General features: G+C 39.6%; 2 protein-coding genes across 2 annotated transcripts; one reads left to right on the top strand and one right to left on the bottom strand.

The window, feature by feature from the left end:
* The first annotated feature begins 1,112 nt into the window (after positions 1-1,112).
* On the top strand, positions 1,113-3,549 carry ndufb7 (NADH:ubiquinone oxidoreductase subunit B7). Its single transcript, XM_004539090.4, has 3 exons — positions 1,113-1,380; positions 2,733-2,901; positions 3,387-3,549. The coding sequence occupies exons 1-3, from the start codon at positions 1,269-1,271 to the stop codon at positions 3,472-3,474; spliced, it is 369 nt and encodes a 122-aa protein (XP_004539147.2). The 5' UTR covers positions 1,113-1,268; the 3' UTR covers positions 3,475-3,549.
* A 176-nt stretch (positions 3,550-3,725) lies between these two features.
* Positions 3,726-19,195, bottom strand: tecrb (trans-2,3-enoyl-CoA reductase b). The gene is made up of 12 exons (XM_004539092.5): positions 19,069-19,195; positions 14,714-14,764; positions 9,489-9,540; positions 9,326-9,370; positions 9,111-9,214; positions 7,020-7,135; positions 6,253-6,358; positions 6,019-6,091; positions 5,862-5,905; positions 5,711-5,768; positions 5,183-5,271; positions 3,726-4,359 (listed from the first exon to the last, which is right to left on the bottom strand). The coding sequence occupies exons 1-12, from the start codon at positions 19,081-19,083 to the stop codon at positions 4,186-4,188; spliced, it is 927 nt and encodes a 308-aa protein (XP_004539149.1). The 5' UTR covers positions 19,084-19,195; the 3' UTR covers positions 3,726-4,185.
* Between the last annotated feature and the right edge of the window lie 1,187 nt (positions 19,196-20,382).

The raw sequence follows: 20,382 nt of genomic DNA, 5'->3' as shown, positions 1-20,382 counted from the left end.
TCAACCCGACCGGACCAGTGTTGTTATTGTGGGTTTTTCCTCTGGTGTCCATCCCCAATATTTTGAACCTTAACAGTTTACATAAATTTTACTTGCCCGAAGGAATTTTCTTGTGCTCTTAAGTAAAAACAAAACATGTGTGCAAACACACAAGCACTGTTGCTTCACATCAACACTGGTTCATTTGTACAGTTGTTGTTAATTTATTTATCAAATGATCAGAAAGCCCGGGAAAATGATCTGCAAAAACAAATCTTTACTGCATACAGAGTGACTGTAGTACATAGTCACTTCCAGAGCCCCATTCTTAGCCAGGAAAAGCCCCAATTTAGATACATTTTCAGGGTCTTTGTTTCATACACCATCACTCAAAGCTATTTAGTTAACTAACATGACCATAAAAATAATAATGAATTAATTAGAGTTTAAACATTAATAATATTACTTATATTAATCATTAATAATAATGAAAATATAAGCTAGTTGATGAGGTTTCAGCTCTGGAAAAATTAACTTTGTCTTAATGTATGCTCAGCTATCCATGAAAGGAAGTCCCAAAAAGTTGACTCTGTTTTTCTCGATGCAACGTTTTCCTCCTTGACTACATCTATGAAAAAAATTCTGGCGTCTTCCCCTTTTCTTTTCTGCCTGCCAGCTCCATCTTCAACATCCTTTGTTCAATGTAGACTAACCCTGAACTCCACATGTCCAAACAATTTCAGCTTTGTCTCTAAAGCTGAGCTATCCCTCCTGGTCACTCCCAGTGACAATCTAACATCTTTAGCTCTGCGTCTTATCTTATTGTCATTGCCACCGTCTCCAAAGCGAAGAGAAATCCATATCTAAAAAACAAAACAAAAAGATTTCATTGAAGGCACCAGTGCAATGCTGGACAGCATTTAGGTAAGTGACAACTCTGCAGTTCTGATTGACAAAAGCACAAACTGTTTTGATGAGTTGTGAGATTCAAATGAGAAACTCATCAGTAGTAGTGAATTATATGTAGAAACAACAGTTTACAAAAATACAACGAGAAAGGTGAATTGGAGTGCAGTGACGGGGTAACAAGCGGAACCTTTCTCATTTGTCTTGTTTCCCGACTGGCTCGGCTCGGCTGTTTTTTTCCGGTGACAGCCGGAAGTGGTAGCAGGAGGCTTGTGGAGGTGACCGAATGGCTGATAGCAGAATAATTCTGTAAAGATTTCGTTAGCGCCAAACAAAAGCGACCAGAATTTGTTGATTTCAACAGTGTACGTTTACTCGGTGTCATGGGAGCCCACCTGGTCAGAAGATATGCCACCGAGACGGACACCGAACCCGACCCGGCGAAGAAATTCGAGTTCGACCCGCAGTTCGGCTTTGCAGAAAGGAAGGAGAGAGGTTGGTCTGCAGCTAGCAGCTCGGCGTCTTTTACAGCTGCATTATTTATTTATTTTTTTTATTAATTGAGACTGGAATTGATTTATTAGCAGCTAGTTTGGCCTGTCAAGTGTTAGCTTACGTTAGCTTTGCGGTAATGTGTTGGTTAGCTTACCAGCTAACTGGTTTTGTTAGTTTGTCATGAGCTGTACCAGGATTTCGGCACAGATTACTCATGAAGGGGATTCTTATCTCCGTTTCTGTCACAAGAAAGTTGTATTTTCATGGTTGCATTGCACAACTGGTTTAATCACTCACAGTTCAGATTAGGCTAGAAACTTTCTATGGACCTCTGTGCCAAGATACTTGGAGTCAGATGTACAAAAGTATACAAACAAAGTCTATACTGACAAAGTTTACTCTTCTCAAGAGTTTAGTTTGAGCATTCTCTTTCGCAACAGTTTACATAAGACCTGAGTGTTCATCAAACTACAATTAGACATCCTGTCTAGAAATGGAGGAAATTCTCGATTCTCATGATGAATGGGCGTCACAAAAGCAACTTCAAAATGCCTACCTCTGACTTGCTTAACCTATATTTATGTATCCACTGTAATAAAAGTGACAGAAGCCAGTGCAACATTGCAGAAGTCCTCTAGGAAGCTCCTCAATACTACTTTGGGGAGATGAGGCAAAGCTATCTAAAATACACAGAGAGATCCTTGGTCGCAAAAAATGATTTTTCCCAGGATACTATATTTAGCAGAGGTACATATTCATATAGCAACAACAATCATTTTAAAGAACGTTTTAATGCAGTGTAAAGAATCTGTACAGAGAACCCCAATTATCCAGCAGGCCACTTTTGGCAAACACTTAGCGACGGTGGGAAAAATAACTCATTTTTACTAGGAAGAGACTTCCAGTAGAACCAGGTCCTTGGAAGAACTTCTGTCTCCAATCGCCACATGGGGGGTGAGGGGAAAGGGTAGAGAATAAGAATGAATTTCCTGTTTGAAAAACAGTTCTGACCTCGACCCAGCTGGCACGTTTTTGTGTGATATTGAAAGGGCTGTAAAGTTAAATCACCCCAGAAACTTTGATAAAATCAAACCATTTTGTGCAAGCAATGGTTTGAAAAGTGTCAGAAGCAACTACTTTTGTGATTAACTTTTACTGCTTTCTCAATATCTTCAATCAAGACATGAAAATGTTTGGTGATATTAGTTTAGCCATATTGTGTTTATCCATAATTGTGACTAAGAATAAGGTCAGACCAATTACTTTTTATTGCAAGCTTCTATATCATATTCTATTTAGCACATCAGGGTGTTTTACTTGGTAATAATTCAAAATTTGTGTCCCTTTGTCAGAGATGATTGCGACACAGGAGCAGATGAACTTGGCCCAGTTGCCTGTGGAGCAGAGGGACTACTGTGCCCATTACCTCCTGAAACTCATGAAGTGCAAGAGGGACAACTGGCCCAACTTCTTAGCCTGCAAGCATGAGAGACACGACTGGGACTACTGCGAGCACCAGGAGTAAGTGCTTACAGTTGTATAGACATTGTTGTTAGTGCTGCAATTTAAAACGATAAATAATAATCAAACTTAAAAATAAAACTTAAAAAAAAACAAACATATATATAAAGTGAAAACTGAGGTCTGCTCCTATGAGTAGATCTTTATATATGGTAGATTCACTTTTTTAAAACTATTGATATTGAGGAAGCATGTATTACTGTCAGATGTAAATAAATCTTAGCCACACATGATTCATATCTAAAATACTTATGAAGTCTATGAAAACAATCTGGTCATGCGGAGTCTAAAAAACACAAGGTCCATTTAGCTTTCCTTTAACCTCCTAAGAGCCGAACTCTTTCATGGCATGCATTTTTAATTTCTCTTTTTACTATTTGGGCTGAGCAGAGCAACTAGTTTTCTTCTTCGAGTATCAAAGCAACACAAAACCCCAGATTTCATCAATAAACTTCACCCTGATGCTTGTGTGTTTCTGCCTGCAGCTATGTGATGCGTATGAAAGAGTACGAGAGGGAGAGGAGGCTCCAGCTGAGGAAGAAGAGAATTGAGGCTCAGGCTCAAGCGGCATAATCAGTTCATCCTCTGATTCTACTTCTTTGTATATACCTGCTACTGTTCACATTAAACAATATTGTTTAAGCTCTACATCCAGCATCTTATTACCGAAAATACAAACTGATGTTATAAAAGACAACTCAGCCTATTCAGATGAACCATTTCACCATAAAATGATTTTGATTTATTTGATCATTACTGTTTTAAAAGGTAATTTTCAAGTAGTGTAGATGTCATGAATTAACCTGAAATGACACAACCACATGTTGGTTTACTTTTTTAATAAATTACATCAGACATTAACAAATTAAGTTCTGTCACGGTTTCAGATTTAGATTTATGGAAATAAAAACTGAGAACTCTATGCTGAATATCACCAGGTGCAAATTCAACCCCTAAACAACAGTACTGGATGAAAAAAAAGGAACTGGTGTCATATATACACTGGTTAGTTTAAGGGTGAAAACTGCTCTGGGAAAGCAAACATACATCAAAACTCAATTTACCAATCAGGGTTTGTCTGTCTTCAATAAAAAATTTTTAGAGCAATACTAGTGTTTTACATTCTCACACAAAACAAAAGGGGACAGATTACAGGAAGGGAAAACAAAGGTTGAACATCATGGGGGGGGGGAAAAAAACAGGCTCCTTTTTCCCAGTGTAGGTTTTAAAGCAAGGAAAAGGGGAGGGTTTGATTCCTACAAACAGGCAGTGCTGACTAGTCCTCTACAGGATGAAAGGCAGGATGGGCGAGCGGAGAGGAGGGTAGTCTCGGAACTCCTTCAGGTAGCTGCGGTGCTTCCCCTTTGCCCAAACGGTCATCTGGATGAAGCCCACCAAAGTAAAGAAGGCCACTGGCAGACACTGGGTCATGAGGGTGAAACCAAGCCAGGAGCCCAACTGCAGGAGGAAGGAGAAGGATGTGAGACATAAACTTTCCTTTTCCCCTTATCTGGTTCCTTTGTCACTACACTCCTACAGAGACGGTTGTCAACAGTGAGCTGTACACTGAGTTTTCAGATTTTTATGAATCCATATACATGTGATGGAAATGACTTTTTTTCCACTAAAGATTAATGAGGTAACTACACAATGGATTTACTTTACAGTCAGATTAAAATCTGGTGGGATGAACAGATTTTTTCCCCCCCCCACCACCAATCATTGACCTAACTTCCAGACTTCAGAATCCAATCACTAGATTGTCAAACAGAGCTCCAACAATCCAACTACAAGTCCAAAAATTCTGCTGTAAGACATCAAAGGTCCTGGGTCCATAACCTGACCGATGAACAACGTATAGTTCTCTCAAGGAGAAAAGCCAGTTATGCGATAAAGATGTACTAATGCCACCAGAGGGCAGCAAACTCTTTGATTAATGCAGCAGTTCTGAACCCTTCAGACTTGCTCCCCCCCTTGAGAAGAAGGAAAAAAGGCTGTTAACAACAAAAGGGTCCGGAGTTGAATTAAAGCACAAGGAAAGCAAAGGGGGGGAAAGATTAAATCTGCAGTTTCAATCCATATTTTCCCCCAGACCTATACTGGCTCACCCCATAGTTTAACAAACTGAACATACTTCAATACAAGTGAGACACTACAATTTATATATTCAAGTGAGAGAACATTCAGCTGCATGGTTAAAGCATCAATGACCCTCTTAAAACTGATTTGTTACTACAGTGGACAGAAAACCTTTAGCCACCAAAGTCATTAAACCTGTTACCTCATAGGTGTAGTTGGGACAGGAGACCAGCAGAAAGATCCAGGTGAAGGGGTTCTTGGTTGGATAGGGAATCTTCCTGGTCTTAGAGCCTGGATTTAGGGTGGGTGAATGAAAATTCAAAATATTTTCAATCCATGCAGTCATCTTTAGTTTTATTATTTGCTGACAGAATAATGTTTTGTTTAAAACTACTGAGACTGCAGAGAGACCACAATTTTATTTTTCAGTCAGATTTGGACTATGAAAATAGCGCACGCGCACACACACACAAAACCAGGGTTCTATATGAAGTTTCTATATGAAGTTTTTATTTTACATTGAAAATGTCTAATGTCACATATTATACTTCATTATAACTTATCAACATCTTGAGGAAGTCACTTTTTGTTCATAGTCATAGGTGTAGTTTGAGTTTTTGTCATTTTCTATTAGGAAATATTAAAATCATAATACTTTTCAAATATTATTTCTAGAAAGAGAAGAAAAGGTATGGAGATATTGATGTACAGATTTGACAGGTGTGTTTACCTGGTGGACGAAGGTTCCGAAGAGCAATGTGGATGGAGAAGTTGCCGATCTGACAGAACTGGAAAAAGAAACCATGTCACTCCTAACGTGTTAAATCAAAACAAAACAAAAAAAGTGTTTTAAAAAAATCTAATCGTAGAAATGTTCTTACCAAGAATATGATGAGGGCAATTCTTATCTGTTGCTCCCCATAAACTGCAAGAGAGGCAATCAATGTAATCAGCAAAGGGGGAAAAAAAAGAGTTACAATGACACACTGGCACGTGTGAGCGTTGATTGTAAGAAATTGTAGCTGCATGCATACTCACTGGGTGGCGTATATAGCGGGTGGTTGATGTAATAAGCCATCCATGCTGCAAAGCCCCAGTAGTAGGTACAGTTCTAAAGCAGAATGTGACAGAAGCATTGTCAGCCCAACATTTTCAGTCAGAAAATGAATCACTTTTCATCTTGTACCGTACTTAAACCAGATCTTCAAAACACATATTTGTATGCGGTAAGGTAACATGGATGAATGTAAATGATATGCATTTTTAAATCACCTTGAAGATGTTGCGTAACGGCATTGTTCCATGAGAGAAGCGATGGACAAACAGCGTCTCCAGGAGTCTCTTAACGTAGTGGAAAGAGTGACACATACAGGCAAGACTGGAAAAATATAGGCACTTGATTAGCCTTATTAAATTTTTTTTTAAATAACTTAAAAAAATATTGGCGGCTGCTAGTATTTTTTAAGCCTTGCTGCCTCCCCGGCAGGGTGACAACAATAACCCATCAGCCTTTTTAAAATAAATAAAAAAATAAAATAGGTGTCCTTCATTAAGTTGCAAACAAAGCAATGCTTCTTTTAGTTTAGATTATTTAATGCAACTTTCTTTTGACTGCTTACAGCAAGTTTCTGGGGTTCTGTCAGACTACAGACTAGTTCACATTTAATAAAATCCATTTATAAACCGATGAACACAGTTTGTAGTCTACATCTAAAATTCTGGCAGGTCATTAGTTTGATCCTAAATGTGCAATGTTCACACTATACGACCACATTTGACACCACTGAGCTAAAATAAGGCAAATACAAACACTGATAAGCAGACATTAAAGTATTTGATATACAATTAGGGATAAAACTCATCAGAAGTGTTTACAACACTAAGCTTACAATGTTGTTTACTACAGCTAAAGCTTTATATTTAGGTGACAGGCACAAGAGTGTTATCTTCTATTTGAGCTGTTGAGATGGTCACAAAAGAGGACAAGCAGGCTCTGTTTGACTACCTAAGTGTTCTGAAAGTGTGTTTGAGACACTCACTGTACAACCCAGTGTTTACTGGTGGTAAAGTCATATTTGGGTGGGTAGATGAAGGGAACCCTGAAGTAGAACAACAGATAGATGACCAGTGGACCGGTGTACTCTGTTAGGAAAACCTGGAAAAACAAAAAAAACACAAAGGAACAAGAAAGATTAGTCAGAACTTTGGAGACTCAAACAATGAACATACACTCTCAGTTATTTTAACCTTGGTCATACAGTGGGGCAAAAAAGTATTTAGTCAGCCACCGATTGTGCAAGTTCCCCCACCTAAAATGATGACAGAGGTCAGTAATTTGCACCAGAGGTACACTTCAACTGTGAGAGACAGAATGTGAAAAAAAAAAAATCCATGAATCCACATGGTAGGATTTGTAAAGAATTTATTTGTAAACCAGGGTGGAAAATAAGTATTTGGTCAATAACAAAAATACAACTCAATACTTTGTAACATAACCTTTGTTGGCAATAACAGAGGTCAAACGTTTACTATAGGTCTTTACCAGGTTTGCACACACAGTAGCTGGTATTTTGGCCCATTCCTCCATGCAGATCTTCTCGAGAGCAGTGATGTTTTGGGGCTGTCGCCGAGCAACACGGACTTTCAACTCCCGCCACAGATTTTCTATGGGGTTGAGGTCTGGAGACTGGCTAGGCCACTCCAGGACTTTCAAATGCTTCTTACGGAGCCACTCCTTTGTTGCCCGGGCGGTGTGTTTTGGATCATTGTCATGTTGGAAGACCCAGCCTCGTTTCATCTGCAAAGTTCTCACTGATGGAAGGAGGTTTTGGCTCAAAATCTCACGATACATGGCCCCATTCATTCTGTCCTTAACACGGATCAGTCGTCCTGTCCCCTTGGCAGAAAAACAGCCCCATAGCATGATGTTTCCACCCCCATGCTTCACAGTAGGTATGGTGTTCTTGGGATGCAACTCAGTATTCTTCTTCCTCCAAACACGACGAGTTGAGTTTATACCAAAAAGTTCTACTTTGGTTTCATCTGACCACATGACATTCTCCCAATCCTCTGCTGTATCATCCATGTGCTCTCTGGCAAACTTCAGACGGGCCTGGACATGCACTGGCTTCAGCAGCGGAACACGTCTGGCACTGCGGGATTTGATTCCCTGCCGTTGTAGTGTGTTACTGATGGTGACCTTTGTTACTTTGGTCCCAGCTCTCTGCAGGTCATTCACCAGGTCCCCCCGTGTGGTTCTGGGATCTTTGCTCACCGTTCTCATGATCATTTTGACCCCACGGGATGAGATCTTGCGTGGAGCCCCAGATCGAGGGAGATTATCAGTGGTCTTGTATGTCTTCCATTTTCTGATGATTGCTCCCACAGTTGATTTTTTCACACCAAGCTGCTTGCCTATTGTAGATTCACTCTTCCCAGTCTGGTGCAGGTCTACAATACTTTTCCTGGTGTCCTTCGAAAGCTCTTTGGTCTTGGCCATGGCGGAGTTTGGAGTCTGACTGTTTGAGGCTGTGGACAGGTGTCTTTTATACAGATGATGGGTTCAAACAGGTGCCATTCATACAGGTAACGAGTGGGGGACAGAAAAGCTTCTTACAGAAGACGTTACAGGTCTGTGAGAGCCAGAGATTTTCCTTGTTTGAGGTGACCAAATACTTATTTTCCACCCTAATTTACGAATAAATTCTTTACAAATCCTACCATGTGGATTCATGGATTTTTTTTTCACATTCTGTCTCTCACAGTTGAAGTGTACCTCTGGTGCAAATTACTGACCTCTGTCATCATTTTAGATGGGGGAACTTGCACAATCGGTGGCTGACTAAATACTTTTTTGCCCCACTGTAAATTATTTTCCATCTGCTTGTCCTGCATCTCCCTGCAGAGTCAAAACAACCTTCACTGTCAAAGTCGACTTCTGTGTAGCAAATTAACCTCAAAGTTAGGTCTAAACGTCTGACCCACAAACACACACTCAATTTCTACACACAGGGAAAAGCTCTGCTTGATCCCACTTGCACTGATGTATCTGGGCTTGACAGGGCTGTTGGACCCATTCATGGCAGCACAATATGTTCCTGTCTTTGGAGCTGTCTTTGTGTTGTACTCACTGTGACCCAGCTGATCTGAGCTCCCAGGTCTCTGAAATAGAAGGTGGCTGTAGTCCCTACAGGAAGATGCTGCAGAACGTCCTCGTCCTTCAGAGACTTCCCCTCTGAAAAACACACGTTACTTAATATGAGATTTAAAATGTATTTAAAATAAATAAATTATAAAAATAAATGATTTAAAGTCAGAAGGAAAACATTGATTTAAGTGGACCTACTTGGGTCGAGGCGAATGGACTGTCGGGCTGGGTACCACTGAGGATCTGAAACAAACAAAACCAGATCTTCTTAAGACTGTTTTGATGTATTTATCTAGGCTACGTTAGAAGATTTCCTTGATCTTGACTTAGATTTATGAGGCTGCAGACAGATGGCACTCACGGCTTTTGTGGAACATAGACTTGATCTCCCCGATGGTGGCATTTGGCTCAACCTACAAATAACATCACAATAAATAAGTGCAGGGACGTTTACATACAAAGGAACAGATAATAACCCTGTTTTCCATTCATGATGGTGATTAGGGGTAAATTTAGCTTTGACTGTGTGCGCACACCCCATGGATGTGAGCTATTTAACAGCTGGTATTAGGGTTTCAAAGAAACTTGGCACAGAGACACACAGCCAAAGTACACAACCTCATGCCAGGCTGCCAGCAATGGCTCAACAACCCCCCAATATAAAAAAGGAATGACGACGAAACAGAAACACGAAGAGCGCACAAAGGTAAATATGGACATGAACAGTTGTTACAGGACAACAAACAGTGAAACCCTGGGGAATTAGCTTGAATCTTGTTGTTTAAAGTAATAATCACTGTCACAATTATTTGAACAAGGGGTTTTATCTGTTTAAGCTAAGGAGGCATGCATTCAAACAAAACGAACAACCAAAACAAAACTACAGTCTTAAAAAGCAGGCTGCTTTTAGCAGGTTGACAGTGTGGTGAGTTCTGCTAATCTTAGGGCACATACTAACTTCTAATGTTATCTGTGATATGATTTATTTGGAGCAATGTACAATTAGGCAGAAATGAATTTAACATCTTTGTGTCATCTGACTCCAAGCATACTGCCATTATAAAATCTGGCACAGATACAGTGGTCCCTCGCGGTTCACCTTTCGCGGCCTCGTGGACTTTTTTGGTGCAATTATGCCTGTTTTTCTTTCTTTCTTTTTTTGTGCATTGTGTTCTCCGCCCTGATTGGCTGTAAACCATTGTCAATCAATCTCGTGCTGTGTCTCCTGCACAGTATAGATTGCATTCAGCTTGTCAAATTTACATAAATCTTCAATCGCGAGCAGTGTGACTCTGCTGTGCTGTACTGTATGTAAGTTTTCTCCCTAACAAACAACAATGTCCACGAAACGTTTTGCACCGTCAGGTGCCTTTGGTTTCATTCTATGATACAAAGGTTTGAACTTTGAGAGTGTTTAAACAAGAGAGAAAAGTGTGACAATATTCATGCCTGTCTGAGAAAAGTGTATACTGAGGGGTTTTACAGCCTTAAAACATCTATAATAACTGTAATAAATAAAGTTGGCTACTTCGCGGATTTCACTTATCTCCCGTGATAAACGAGGGGCCACTGTATACATTTCTACATGACAAAAGTGTCATATTGTTATTCCAACAACGCCATACATTTGATATTCTGGATATCTATAATTGAGCCATTTGTAAATATTAGAGCTATTTTGACATTTTTTAACTTTATAATATATTGTCTTATTTAATTTAGTTCAGTCTGTTACTGTTCTTATGGTCTTAGAGCAACTGTAACAACATATTTTCCTTGGGAATTAAGTATTTGATTCTGATCCTGTTCCACTTACTAGTGCCCATAAAACTGAGACAAGCCGGGGCAAGTCTGACCGCGAGAGCTGTGCGTCAGCCTGATTTATTTACCTTAAAAGGGAGGTACTTCAACCTCCTCTAACAAACAAAACATACAAGAAAACTGTTTCTGCTGAAAATGGAAACAACAAACTTCTCTCACCAGTTAAGGTGAAAACACCATCAAGTACAACCAGGCTATGGAGGAGGAGATGGCAGCAACTGGTGGTCAGTGATCTTAATGTAAACAAATGACCCAAAGAATTGCTGGAGCACTCGCTAACTGCGCTGAATATGACAGGAAGAGCAAGCAGATTGAAAATGAAGGTTTTAAGCATCTTGTTAAAAAACTCAACCCAAGCTTCAACTTCTTGGTACAAAATATTTTTTTGTGTTTTACTATTTGACAATATTTTAACCACAATAAGGTTAATTTAAAGACAGTTGTTTTATACTTCAACTTAAAATTTCCAGGGAAAACACTACCTAAGCTAAATTTGTGCTTACATTTGGTTTATAATATGTCACTGGATATACTGCTGGGTCACTACTATTGTACTATAACGCTGCTGCGGGCACCTTTTTCAGTAGTCGCTCTTTGAATTAGGTACGGTCTCATAAACAGCAGTAGCTCATAAAAAAAGGAAAATGTCTTTCATTTACTTTAACTTGCTAAAATGCTGCTGTTTGCAAGCTGTGAGTATCAATAACACAACCCTCGATGAACCTGCGTTTCTTTCCATCTGGGAACCAGGGACCTTTTTTGCACATTGGGTGATTGTGAGAACCACTACACTAAGTTAAGACTAAAATGCCATTACAGTTTCTTAGCCAGGCCAGCACTTTTCAGTGTAGACAGTTTAGCAATGGTAAGCCATCTCTGCAATTGTCTTTAAAAAAGGATGGGAACTATTTTTTAAGCTTTAAATCAAACTTGCATTGTCTTGCTGATTGCTTATTTCAGTGCTCACAAGCAGTGTAAGGAGATACTGCTTTACATTCTGTCATCATCTGCCTGTTGAAGTGTCGCTCCCTCGTCTTGGCTTTCAAAGATCGTGTGACAAATCAGTAGTAGACTGAGCAGGTCTGCTGCTGTAATTGACTTGGCTTCTGTTCATGTCCCCCCGAAGACTACATGCCATTTTCAGCAGGATGACATCACTATGGTTGAATTAGATGGACCAACCACCTCTCTGGACTCCCACTCTTTCTGCAGGCCTCATTTAGTATGAAGTCAGTCAGTCATATACACACACTGAGCCAGACATAATACAGAACTTGATTTTTATTTATTTATTTTTTTAAATGTGTCACACAGCTTGTCAGTTTAGCTCCGTTAGCCTACTTTGGAGGACCAAGCCTCTCTCCCAAAGGGCCTTCTGTCCAGATTCCAAATCTATATCTGTCACATCTGTCAAGCTGCCTCCAAAGAGGTGATAAGATTGATGATGTTATCACCATAGAAACTCTGCTAAGCTGACAACAGAGTATAATCCCATAAGGATACAACCTTATACTCTGCGGTCCTGAGGAGTAGCCTTCAATAAGCAGAGTCTGCCGTGGCTGATCACACCGTGAATTTGACTAATGCAACTCTACACTCACCGGACTCACAACAGCAATACACTAAACAGTTCTAATGCAAGAGCAATAACCTGCAGGCTGAGCACTAACAATTTAAATCTGTCAAACATTACAATAACATAAGCACAGGGGGAGTAGAAATAACTGTAAATATGCCTGATAAAGTTGGCTTAAACATCCTTTCAAAGTAAATATGGCTAATGCAGTGCTGATACCCACTTAGTCCCAACTGTAAACACAACTGAAGTCCATCAGTCAACACATTGGTCAAATGTAACAGCGGTGCAAATGGTTTGTTGTATTGCAGAAAAAGGGCACACATTTCAAAATTAAAAAGAAATTTAAAACTGATGTTAAATGTCAATGAATGTAAAGTCTAAAGCAATCTTGTACTAATTCTGCTTCTGTTGTGATAGATTTTATAGCTACTAAAGCTGTTAGAGTTAAACTGATGCAATCAACAGACTATTGTTCATATTTTTTGTCTTAATATCTTATGTATCTTCAAACAGGTTCAATCAAATTTTGGAATAAACAGCACAAACGCAGAAATATTTGCATTTTTCAAAGACTGTAGGAGTGGTTAAATAGGGCCAAACCTGAATCTCATACATATACGCACACTTTATATATATGATCAATATAATTGTCATGATTAATACCACTGACCAGACAGTGACAAACAAGAAGTAAATCTGAAAAACTACATATGTGCTGCAATACTGTAGTAGCTGCTCAATTTAAGGTGCATTTCTATAGTAGAAATCATTCTTTTGCTCTTATGCTGCAGTCACACTGTGGAAAACAGTGGTTAGAGACAACAGCTCCACCAAAATTACTGCAACGTGTGCAAAACTGACTCCAGGTCTGTGAACACCCACAGTTTGTAGCATTCTTTAAAGTTTCTTTGGTGTGCAAAGACAGCAAAAAAATAGCAATAAGATCGATTTAGTTTGCTATTGAAAGGACTTGTGTTGTCAATTATACACAATCTGTTCGTTATAAAGTAGCAAAGATTGCAATGTGTTGCTGTCTGCATACATTGATAATCATATTAGCTACCTTCAGCCAGAAGCACATAGATTTGAAACAGAAATTCCTCAACAGATAGTGAAATTGTTGCTGCAGGACCCAGAATAACCAGAATACAACCAGTTGGCAACCAGTTGAATCAAGTCTCTCACTGCAAAGTGGTGAGTTGCAGTTGAGTTACGGTCATCGACTCAGACTGATTCCGAATGATTGTAACATGCTGAAAGACTCTCTGTGTCTAGAAATTACACGGCTACTTGCAAACCATTGCCAATATGCAAAACAAACAGCTGTTAGTCTGAGTTGGGCTGTGACTGTTTGGAGACAGGATGCCTCCCACCAGGTGTCCTGTAACCTCAAAAGTGCCCAAATGTTGAGGGTGTTGCATGTTGAACTTCTGAGCAACCAGCTGTTCGTCACACCTACTTGTGATTGTTCACAATCACCAGGCAACCACTCAAGTGTGGTTCTGGTCATATTTTATAAAGTGTCATAGTGCAACATGGGAATGCCTTGAAAGTGTCTAGCAATATTTAATCATACATTATCAACATATTTCACTGCACATAAGCGCATGCATGTCTGAGGCCATGCACAACTGTGATTGCATTTATATTGTAATGCCCAGTGCTTTAAGTGAACCATCTGTCCGACCACTCCAAAATAATAAGTGTGGGATAAATACAGGCTACAGATGTAACACAAGACTGCATTAGGCTGCAGTTGTTACTCTTATTTTGTACATGTCTTCTTGTATGTGCGTCAATAACCTCTACCATATCCAGATAAATAAAACCAGTAGTGCTGTGCTGTATGTATGAAAGGCACTTCTGTGTGTGCACCATTTACAGACAGCAGCACTCAAAGGCTGTGCACACCCACTGACAGACAGTGGGGACTACAGCTATAGCAGCTTTTCCATGTTCTAGAAAACACCTGACTTACATAAAAAGACCATTCTACTGAAGTATAAGGAGAGAAATATTGGGTCTATTGGACTGAGCATAGAAGCAATGATTACATGTGCACAAGCAGTTTTTAAAAAGATCAGGTATCAAAGTAAGTTAGGTGTGAAAGTAAAATTAAAGTTGCATAAATATTTAAGAAAAAAAAGGTTCCACAAATGTGTAAAAAAAGAGGACTGACGTCTTACCTTGTCCAGGAAGCAGAGCTTGTCCTTGGTCTTGGCGTCCAGAATCTCCACCTCAAAGAAAACAACAGCCTTTTTAGTTTTTTTGGCAGGTTTGCGTTTACTCTGGGCTTGGACCGGCAGCGGGGCCGGCACTACTGCCCCGTTAGCCACCCTTTTGTTGCCTGTGGCCTCTAATGCTAGGGCATCCATGTCCACAGTTCTTCTCCTGCTCTCGGTTTATTCCCGTCTTCCCCTCAGTTCTCTTGTCACTCTCCACCTCTCAAATGTTTATCTCAGATGCGGGCTAAGCTGGAGAAGAGAGAGGAGGCTCTCAGCTGTGGAAATAAATCTGTCTCTCCCTCTACCTCTGCCATTCTTTTACTCTCCCTCCCTCCCTGTCTGCACCCCACTCATTCCTTCACTTCTGTTGTGCCACTTTAACTCCCAGGCGACCCCTGCAGCACAAACATATGCCGCCTGTGTGTGTGTGTGTGTGTGTGTGTGCGCATATGTAGGAATGCCCAGTATTCCCCAGCTGTCACCTGTGTTTATCATTAAAGAAACTTCAGGAGCTGAGAGCAACAGCTTCCTTTCAGAGCTGCAGTGACTTGCATTTGAAATATAACTCGTTTCTAAAAACAGACGCCTGATGACCACTGACACTTCTCAACTCCCAGCTAAGTAGGATGATGAAGAAGAGGTAGAGTGACAACACCCCTTTCTAGTTAGACCCCCCAGTCTTCATCTACCCAGCTAAATATAAAACACCTCCTGCTAAGTCCACATAACCTGACCTCTCCCTACAGACCCCACAGCCATCTGTGTCTATTTTGTGATGTCACGCTCTTACTGTTAACCATACTATGCTGACATTCAATCAGCTCCTAACTTCAACCCCCATGTCCATCACTGTGACACCAGTTTAAGGTTTCACTATCACAGCCTACAGGAGTTTTACAGTATGAAACCAAACTGAACAGCCAAACGTCTCAGTCACATACGACTACAGTCGCCTATTTCTGCCACCTCAGGGTGATAATTCCCCCCCCCAAAGTCTGAGGGCTTAGTCAGGGTATTCCCCTTGGCAAACTTCGCCATTCCATTACCTAAGAACGAAGACTTGGGATACAATTTCAAAAAATGAATGAAAGACATGCAGTCACAAGTGGCAGCAGGATCAGATCCGAACTTGGATTTGGATGTGTAAATGCAGACCATCTTATGTAGCTAATTACCCGTATGTCCACTACATGTATCCAAACATCAGATTTAAACAGGGGCTAAATTTGAATGTTATTCTGGTTAAAAAAAAAAAAAAAAAAAGGGGGGGGGGGAATAAATAAAAAATAACTTCGTGTCGCTCATAATTTACTATTCAAGTTTTAAATGTCAGAATTGTGAACACTTGTTCACCTTCACACTGCTTTGATTAAATGTACAAGACTCAGATGACGCATTGACCATTGTTTGTCATTTTTGCAAGGCAGCCTGTCTGATTAAATGAAGTGATTTAATTAGTTTATTATTGTCCTGAAAAAGGTAGTCACATAGATTGGGAAGGGAAAAAAAAACGAGGCAGATACATGACAATGCTGCTGAGACTTTGGGAAAAATAATCCTATCTCAGTTTCTGTGTCAGGCATACCCTCCGCCTGAGCACCTCCCCCTGTCTCATCTATCTATATAAAAGCTCTGGCAGTGACTGTGCTGCTAATACACTCTGGGGTGAGAGTGGGAAACAGGGAGCACCAAGCTTAAGTGGACTTTCATAATGACTACACAGAACCTATTTATTCAAGGTAAGAGATCATTTTAAAATATTTTTCACCAATCAAAGTAGAAACATTTTGGCTTTGTATGCATTTCTAGATACTCATTACATGTTGATGACTGTGAAGTTGCTCTCTGGTGCTATCTTGTGTAAATGCATTAAAACAGAGATTAAACAGTTAAAACCAAAAAGTCACACTAATGTTTTGGAAGAATCATGAGCTATAACACCTGCAGCCTAATTTATTTTTATCTTCATAGGTAACTCTCTGAGGAGGCAGTTAACTAAAATATATACATATATATAAAAGTAGGACAATAACATCAGAACAGATTGAATTTAGGATTTCGTGTTATCCAGTTAACTTCAGACTAAACCTGATTTTTAGGACTACAAAGGTGGTTCATTTCTTACTGGGCTACATCGCCATAGTAACTTATGCTATGAATCTAACCTGCTACAGAGAAGGCCATGTGCCAGAATATTTTATTTTATACTGGTTGATCTCTAGAGTAAAATGTCAATCATATATATTTAATCTCTGTAATATTCTGGATAATTGAGCTATTCATATATATGTTAGACTCATGTCTTATATTTTGTAATATATTGTATTATTTCATTTAGTTCAGTCTGTCACTGTTCTTATTGTCTTGGAGCAACTGGAACCACATAATTTCCTTAAGGATTAATAAAGTATTCTGAGTCATATTTTTATATTACAGTTCTATCTGTAAAAAGCAGCCTTTCTGATGGCCGTACACTTGTGAATGTTTGTAATTTATCTGCCAATGCTACCACTTTTGTGTGAACGCGCAGGGGGAACCTGAGTATTAGCTAGTTAATAATCTGCTTCATGTGACTGCTTTTCCTGACTAAGTGAATCTAGATAACAGAAAGATAGCCTGGGTATGTTGAATTCACTTCATCGTACAGAACCCAGGATGTGGTGGACTGATTTTAGCTCAAGTCAAGTTAGTCAAGATGACAGAGCGCTCTGAATCCAGTTTAGCTGTTTGGTTTCCAAAAGAGAAAGAACCACAGATATGATGTTAATTAAAGTTTAACATATGCATTTTGCTTCAAATGTCAGTGAACAACCATGCTTAATATTTATGAATACTGAACAATTTAATAGGTATTTTTGCCAAAAAATCTGAGTCGTAAATGGTAGTATAAACACCTGGTGTATTTGATTCCATGTGGCGCCGTCATACATCTGGTTATTACACAGTAACTCCATGTACACATCTAAAATGTTTAGAATTTTCAAATCCAACTAAAGGGCTTGTACACAAGTTCAGGAGGTGATAACTGACGAGATAAGCTGAGTCAGGCAGCTTGATCAGAGACCTAAGAGACAGTTATGCCCCATTGCCCAGTCAAGTTTTTATCCTGTACTGAGGAATGTTTGGCACCGTCCCATACTGGTTTTAGCCAGAGTTAGAAGAAATCACCAGAAATGTAATGAAGTACAATAAGTAGTCATAAATCAATGAAATGTATATATTTCTTTAAATTAACTCAACATAAGGGCTGCATGCCCTAGTGTGGTGTAGACAGATTGTAAGCATGGAAAAAAGCCCTTACAGTGCAAATAAAGTTGATGCAGTGTGAAGAAGACGAAATTGTTCAATTAAACCAATGTTTAATAAATGATTTAGTTTTATACAATTTAAAAGCATACAAGTATGCATTTTACTTCAGACATAATCTAATGGAGTTTGTTCTTAGATATTTTTAAAAATCTTTTTCGGTCTTTTTTTTCCTCATTTAAATTCTAATCCTGCCAACAGGTCTCAAAAGCGACACCTGTCAACGGAGAAAGGGGCAGCCAGAGCAGTTACTGGGTGGATTGGTTTCTGTCAGACTGCTTCAGATCCTGTCTGATGGGTTTTTTTGTGCTCATGAAACGGTTAACATCTGGAGAAACGTAAGGTGCTTGCACAAGTAAAACGGCTGTTTGAAACAGGAAGCTTTTCACGTTTGCGATAAAGCAGTAAAGAGGCCCTTATGCACATTTTTCCTTCTTAATATACAAATATCTAATTAATTTCACTCATTCCACCTCATTTAAAATGTATTTTTATTATTATTTTTTAAACCCACAGTTATACTACAGGGGTTAATTTAGAAGTGCTGAGATTGCGCACGTGACCGTTCACCTGCATTGGGTAAGAATAAGATAAGAAGCGCCATGAGTCACTCCGGCCAGAGATGGCGATGATGCCGAGCATTATCCTACCTACACCCAGTTATCAGTCTTCAGCTAACAGAGAAGTAGCCTACACTTTACAATGAGAACTTATCAAACGCTCAGCGTAAGTATAATTAATCATATCAGCGGGTGTTGTTTGTGTTTCGGATACAGGATTTGCCAATTAAACCGCGACTTTAACGACAACAGGCCACAGCACCTCGTTCATATAGGGCACAGTATATGAGGCGGCGATGCAGCAGCGTGCTATTTTCACTGCTCACGTTTAAAGCTTTTAATTTGAACCTCTTTTCGCTGATTTGGAGAATTGTCTGAGAACTTGTGGGATTATTTAATTAATTCATTTGTAGCCACACTGACGGGTAAAGTTTCATAGATACTACTTACCTCGTAGTGCTTCATCTTGGCAGTTTGCACCCCTTCCTTAGTATCCCAGATGAGTGACAGGAGACCGTCCAATCAGCGTAGTAATACACAACTGCTGAGGCACAGAGCCGTGTACCATAGGTCAGCACTGCGATCGCGCCGCAGCCAATCAGCTCCCGCATCAATTGCGCGTACACGCCCGGCTTATCAAGGATGTAGCCAATGGGACTTGAGCATTGGGAGCGGTCGCGTCTACGCCGATATTGTTGGATTTTTTTGTAGTCTAAAGGGCAGCTCTCTCAAGTGAACAAGAGATTGTAGAAAACGGTTTTTCCCTGCAGTCACCCGTTTTCAATTATCTAGTACTTTTTATGTTTAATTGCTTTTACTTTGGATATTTTTTGACTGGAACTACATCATTTAAACTTTAAACGTTTGCTTAGTCTTTGGGTCATCTAATCTAGCTAATGGGTCATCTTATCCCTGTAAATTAAGTGTTGTATTAATAAAGTTTGATTTTTTTAAATTACATGTCATGTGTCACTTCAATGTCTCAAATTTAATGCATTAGTGCATTTGTATGTTTTTGTTTGTCACATTACTGGTGGACTCTTTTGTCACTCCATTTCCTCTTTCAGAATCACTTTTCAACCACTCAACATTTGACCAATGGACAGCATCCTCCAAGTCGAGCAACATGCAGTTGGGATTTGTGCTTAACGCATGGTAGTGCAATTGTGTCCGTTTGCCACTGTGCATAGGTAAATACACATTATTTACCTATGTAACTTATGTTTACCTATACCTATTCACCTAGTTTTCAATAGGTGTAAAAGTGCTTCTGTGCAAGCCTCCAAAATTCTTCTGCATGCTGCTCAACATGGATGATACTGAGGGTTGGTAATAAGCAAAGGGAATGACAGCAAACCCCCCCAAAAAGGTTTAGGATTAGGTTAACTGGTGATTCTAAACTAGCCAAATCTATGAGTGTGAATGGTTGTCTCTCTCTACTCAGTGTGGTGTGTTGTTAATCTTACAATAGGCTGGCAACCTGTTCAGGGTGTACCCTGCCTCTCGTCCTATGAGAAAAAAAAATGGAGACTGCTACAGTGATTTGGGTGAGTCTTTCTGTTACCACCCTTTCAGTTTGTACTGGCAGCAGCACTCGCCTGGAAAACAGGTTTTCCTTCACATGACGAAGAAGTTTATCTTACAAATTGGAATATATTACTTTTATACAACCCAGTGCTGTCTTGCACAACAGCAAATGAAACTGAGGAAACCCACAGAGTGCAGACAGGAGTCTAGTGATACTTGTAATTAAAAAAAAAAAGA

Source organism: Maylandia zebra, linkage group LG6 (assembly GCF_041146795.1).
Source record: "Maylandia zebra isolate NMK-2024a linkage group LG6, Mzebra_GT3a, whole genome shotgun sequence".
Classification (NCBI taxonomy): Eukaryota; Metazoa; Chordata; class Actinopteri; order Cichliformes; family Cichlidae; genus Maylandia; species Maylandia zebra.
The sequence above is the reverse complement of the archived record's forward strand: the minus strand, read 5'-3'. Positions and strand labels throughout refer to the sequence as shown.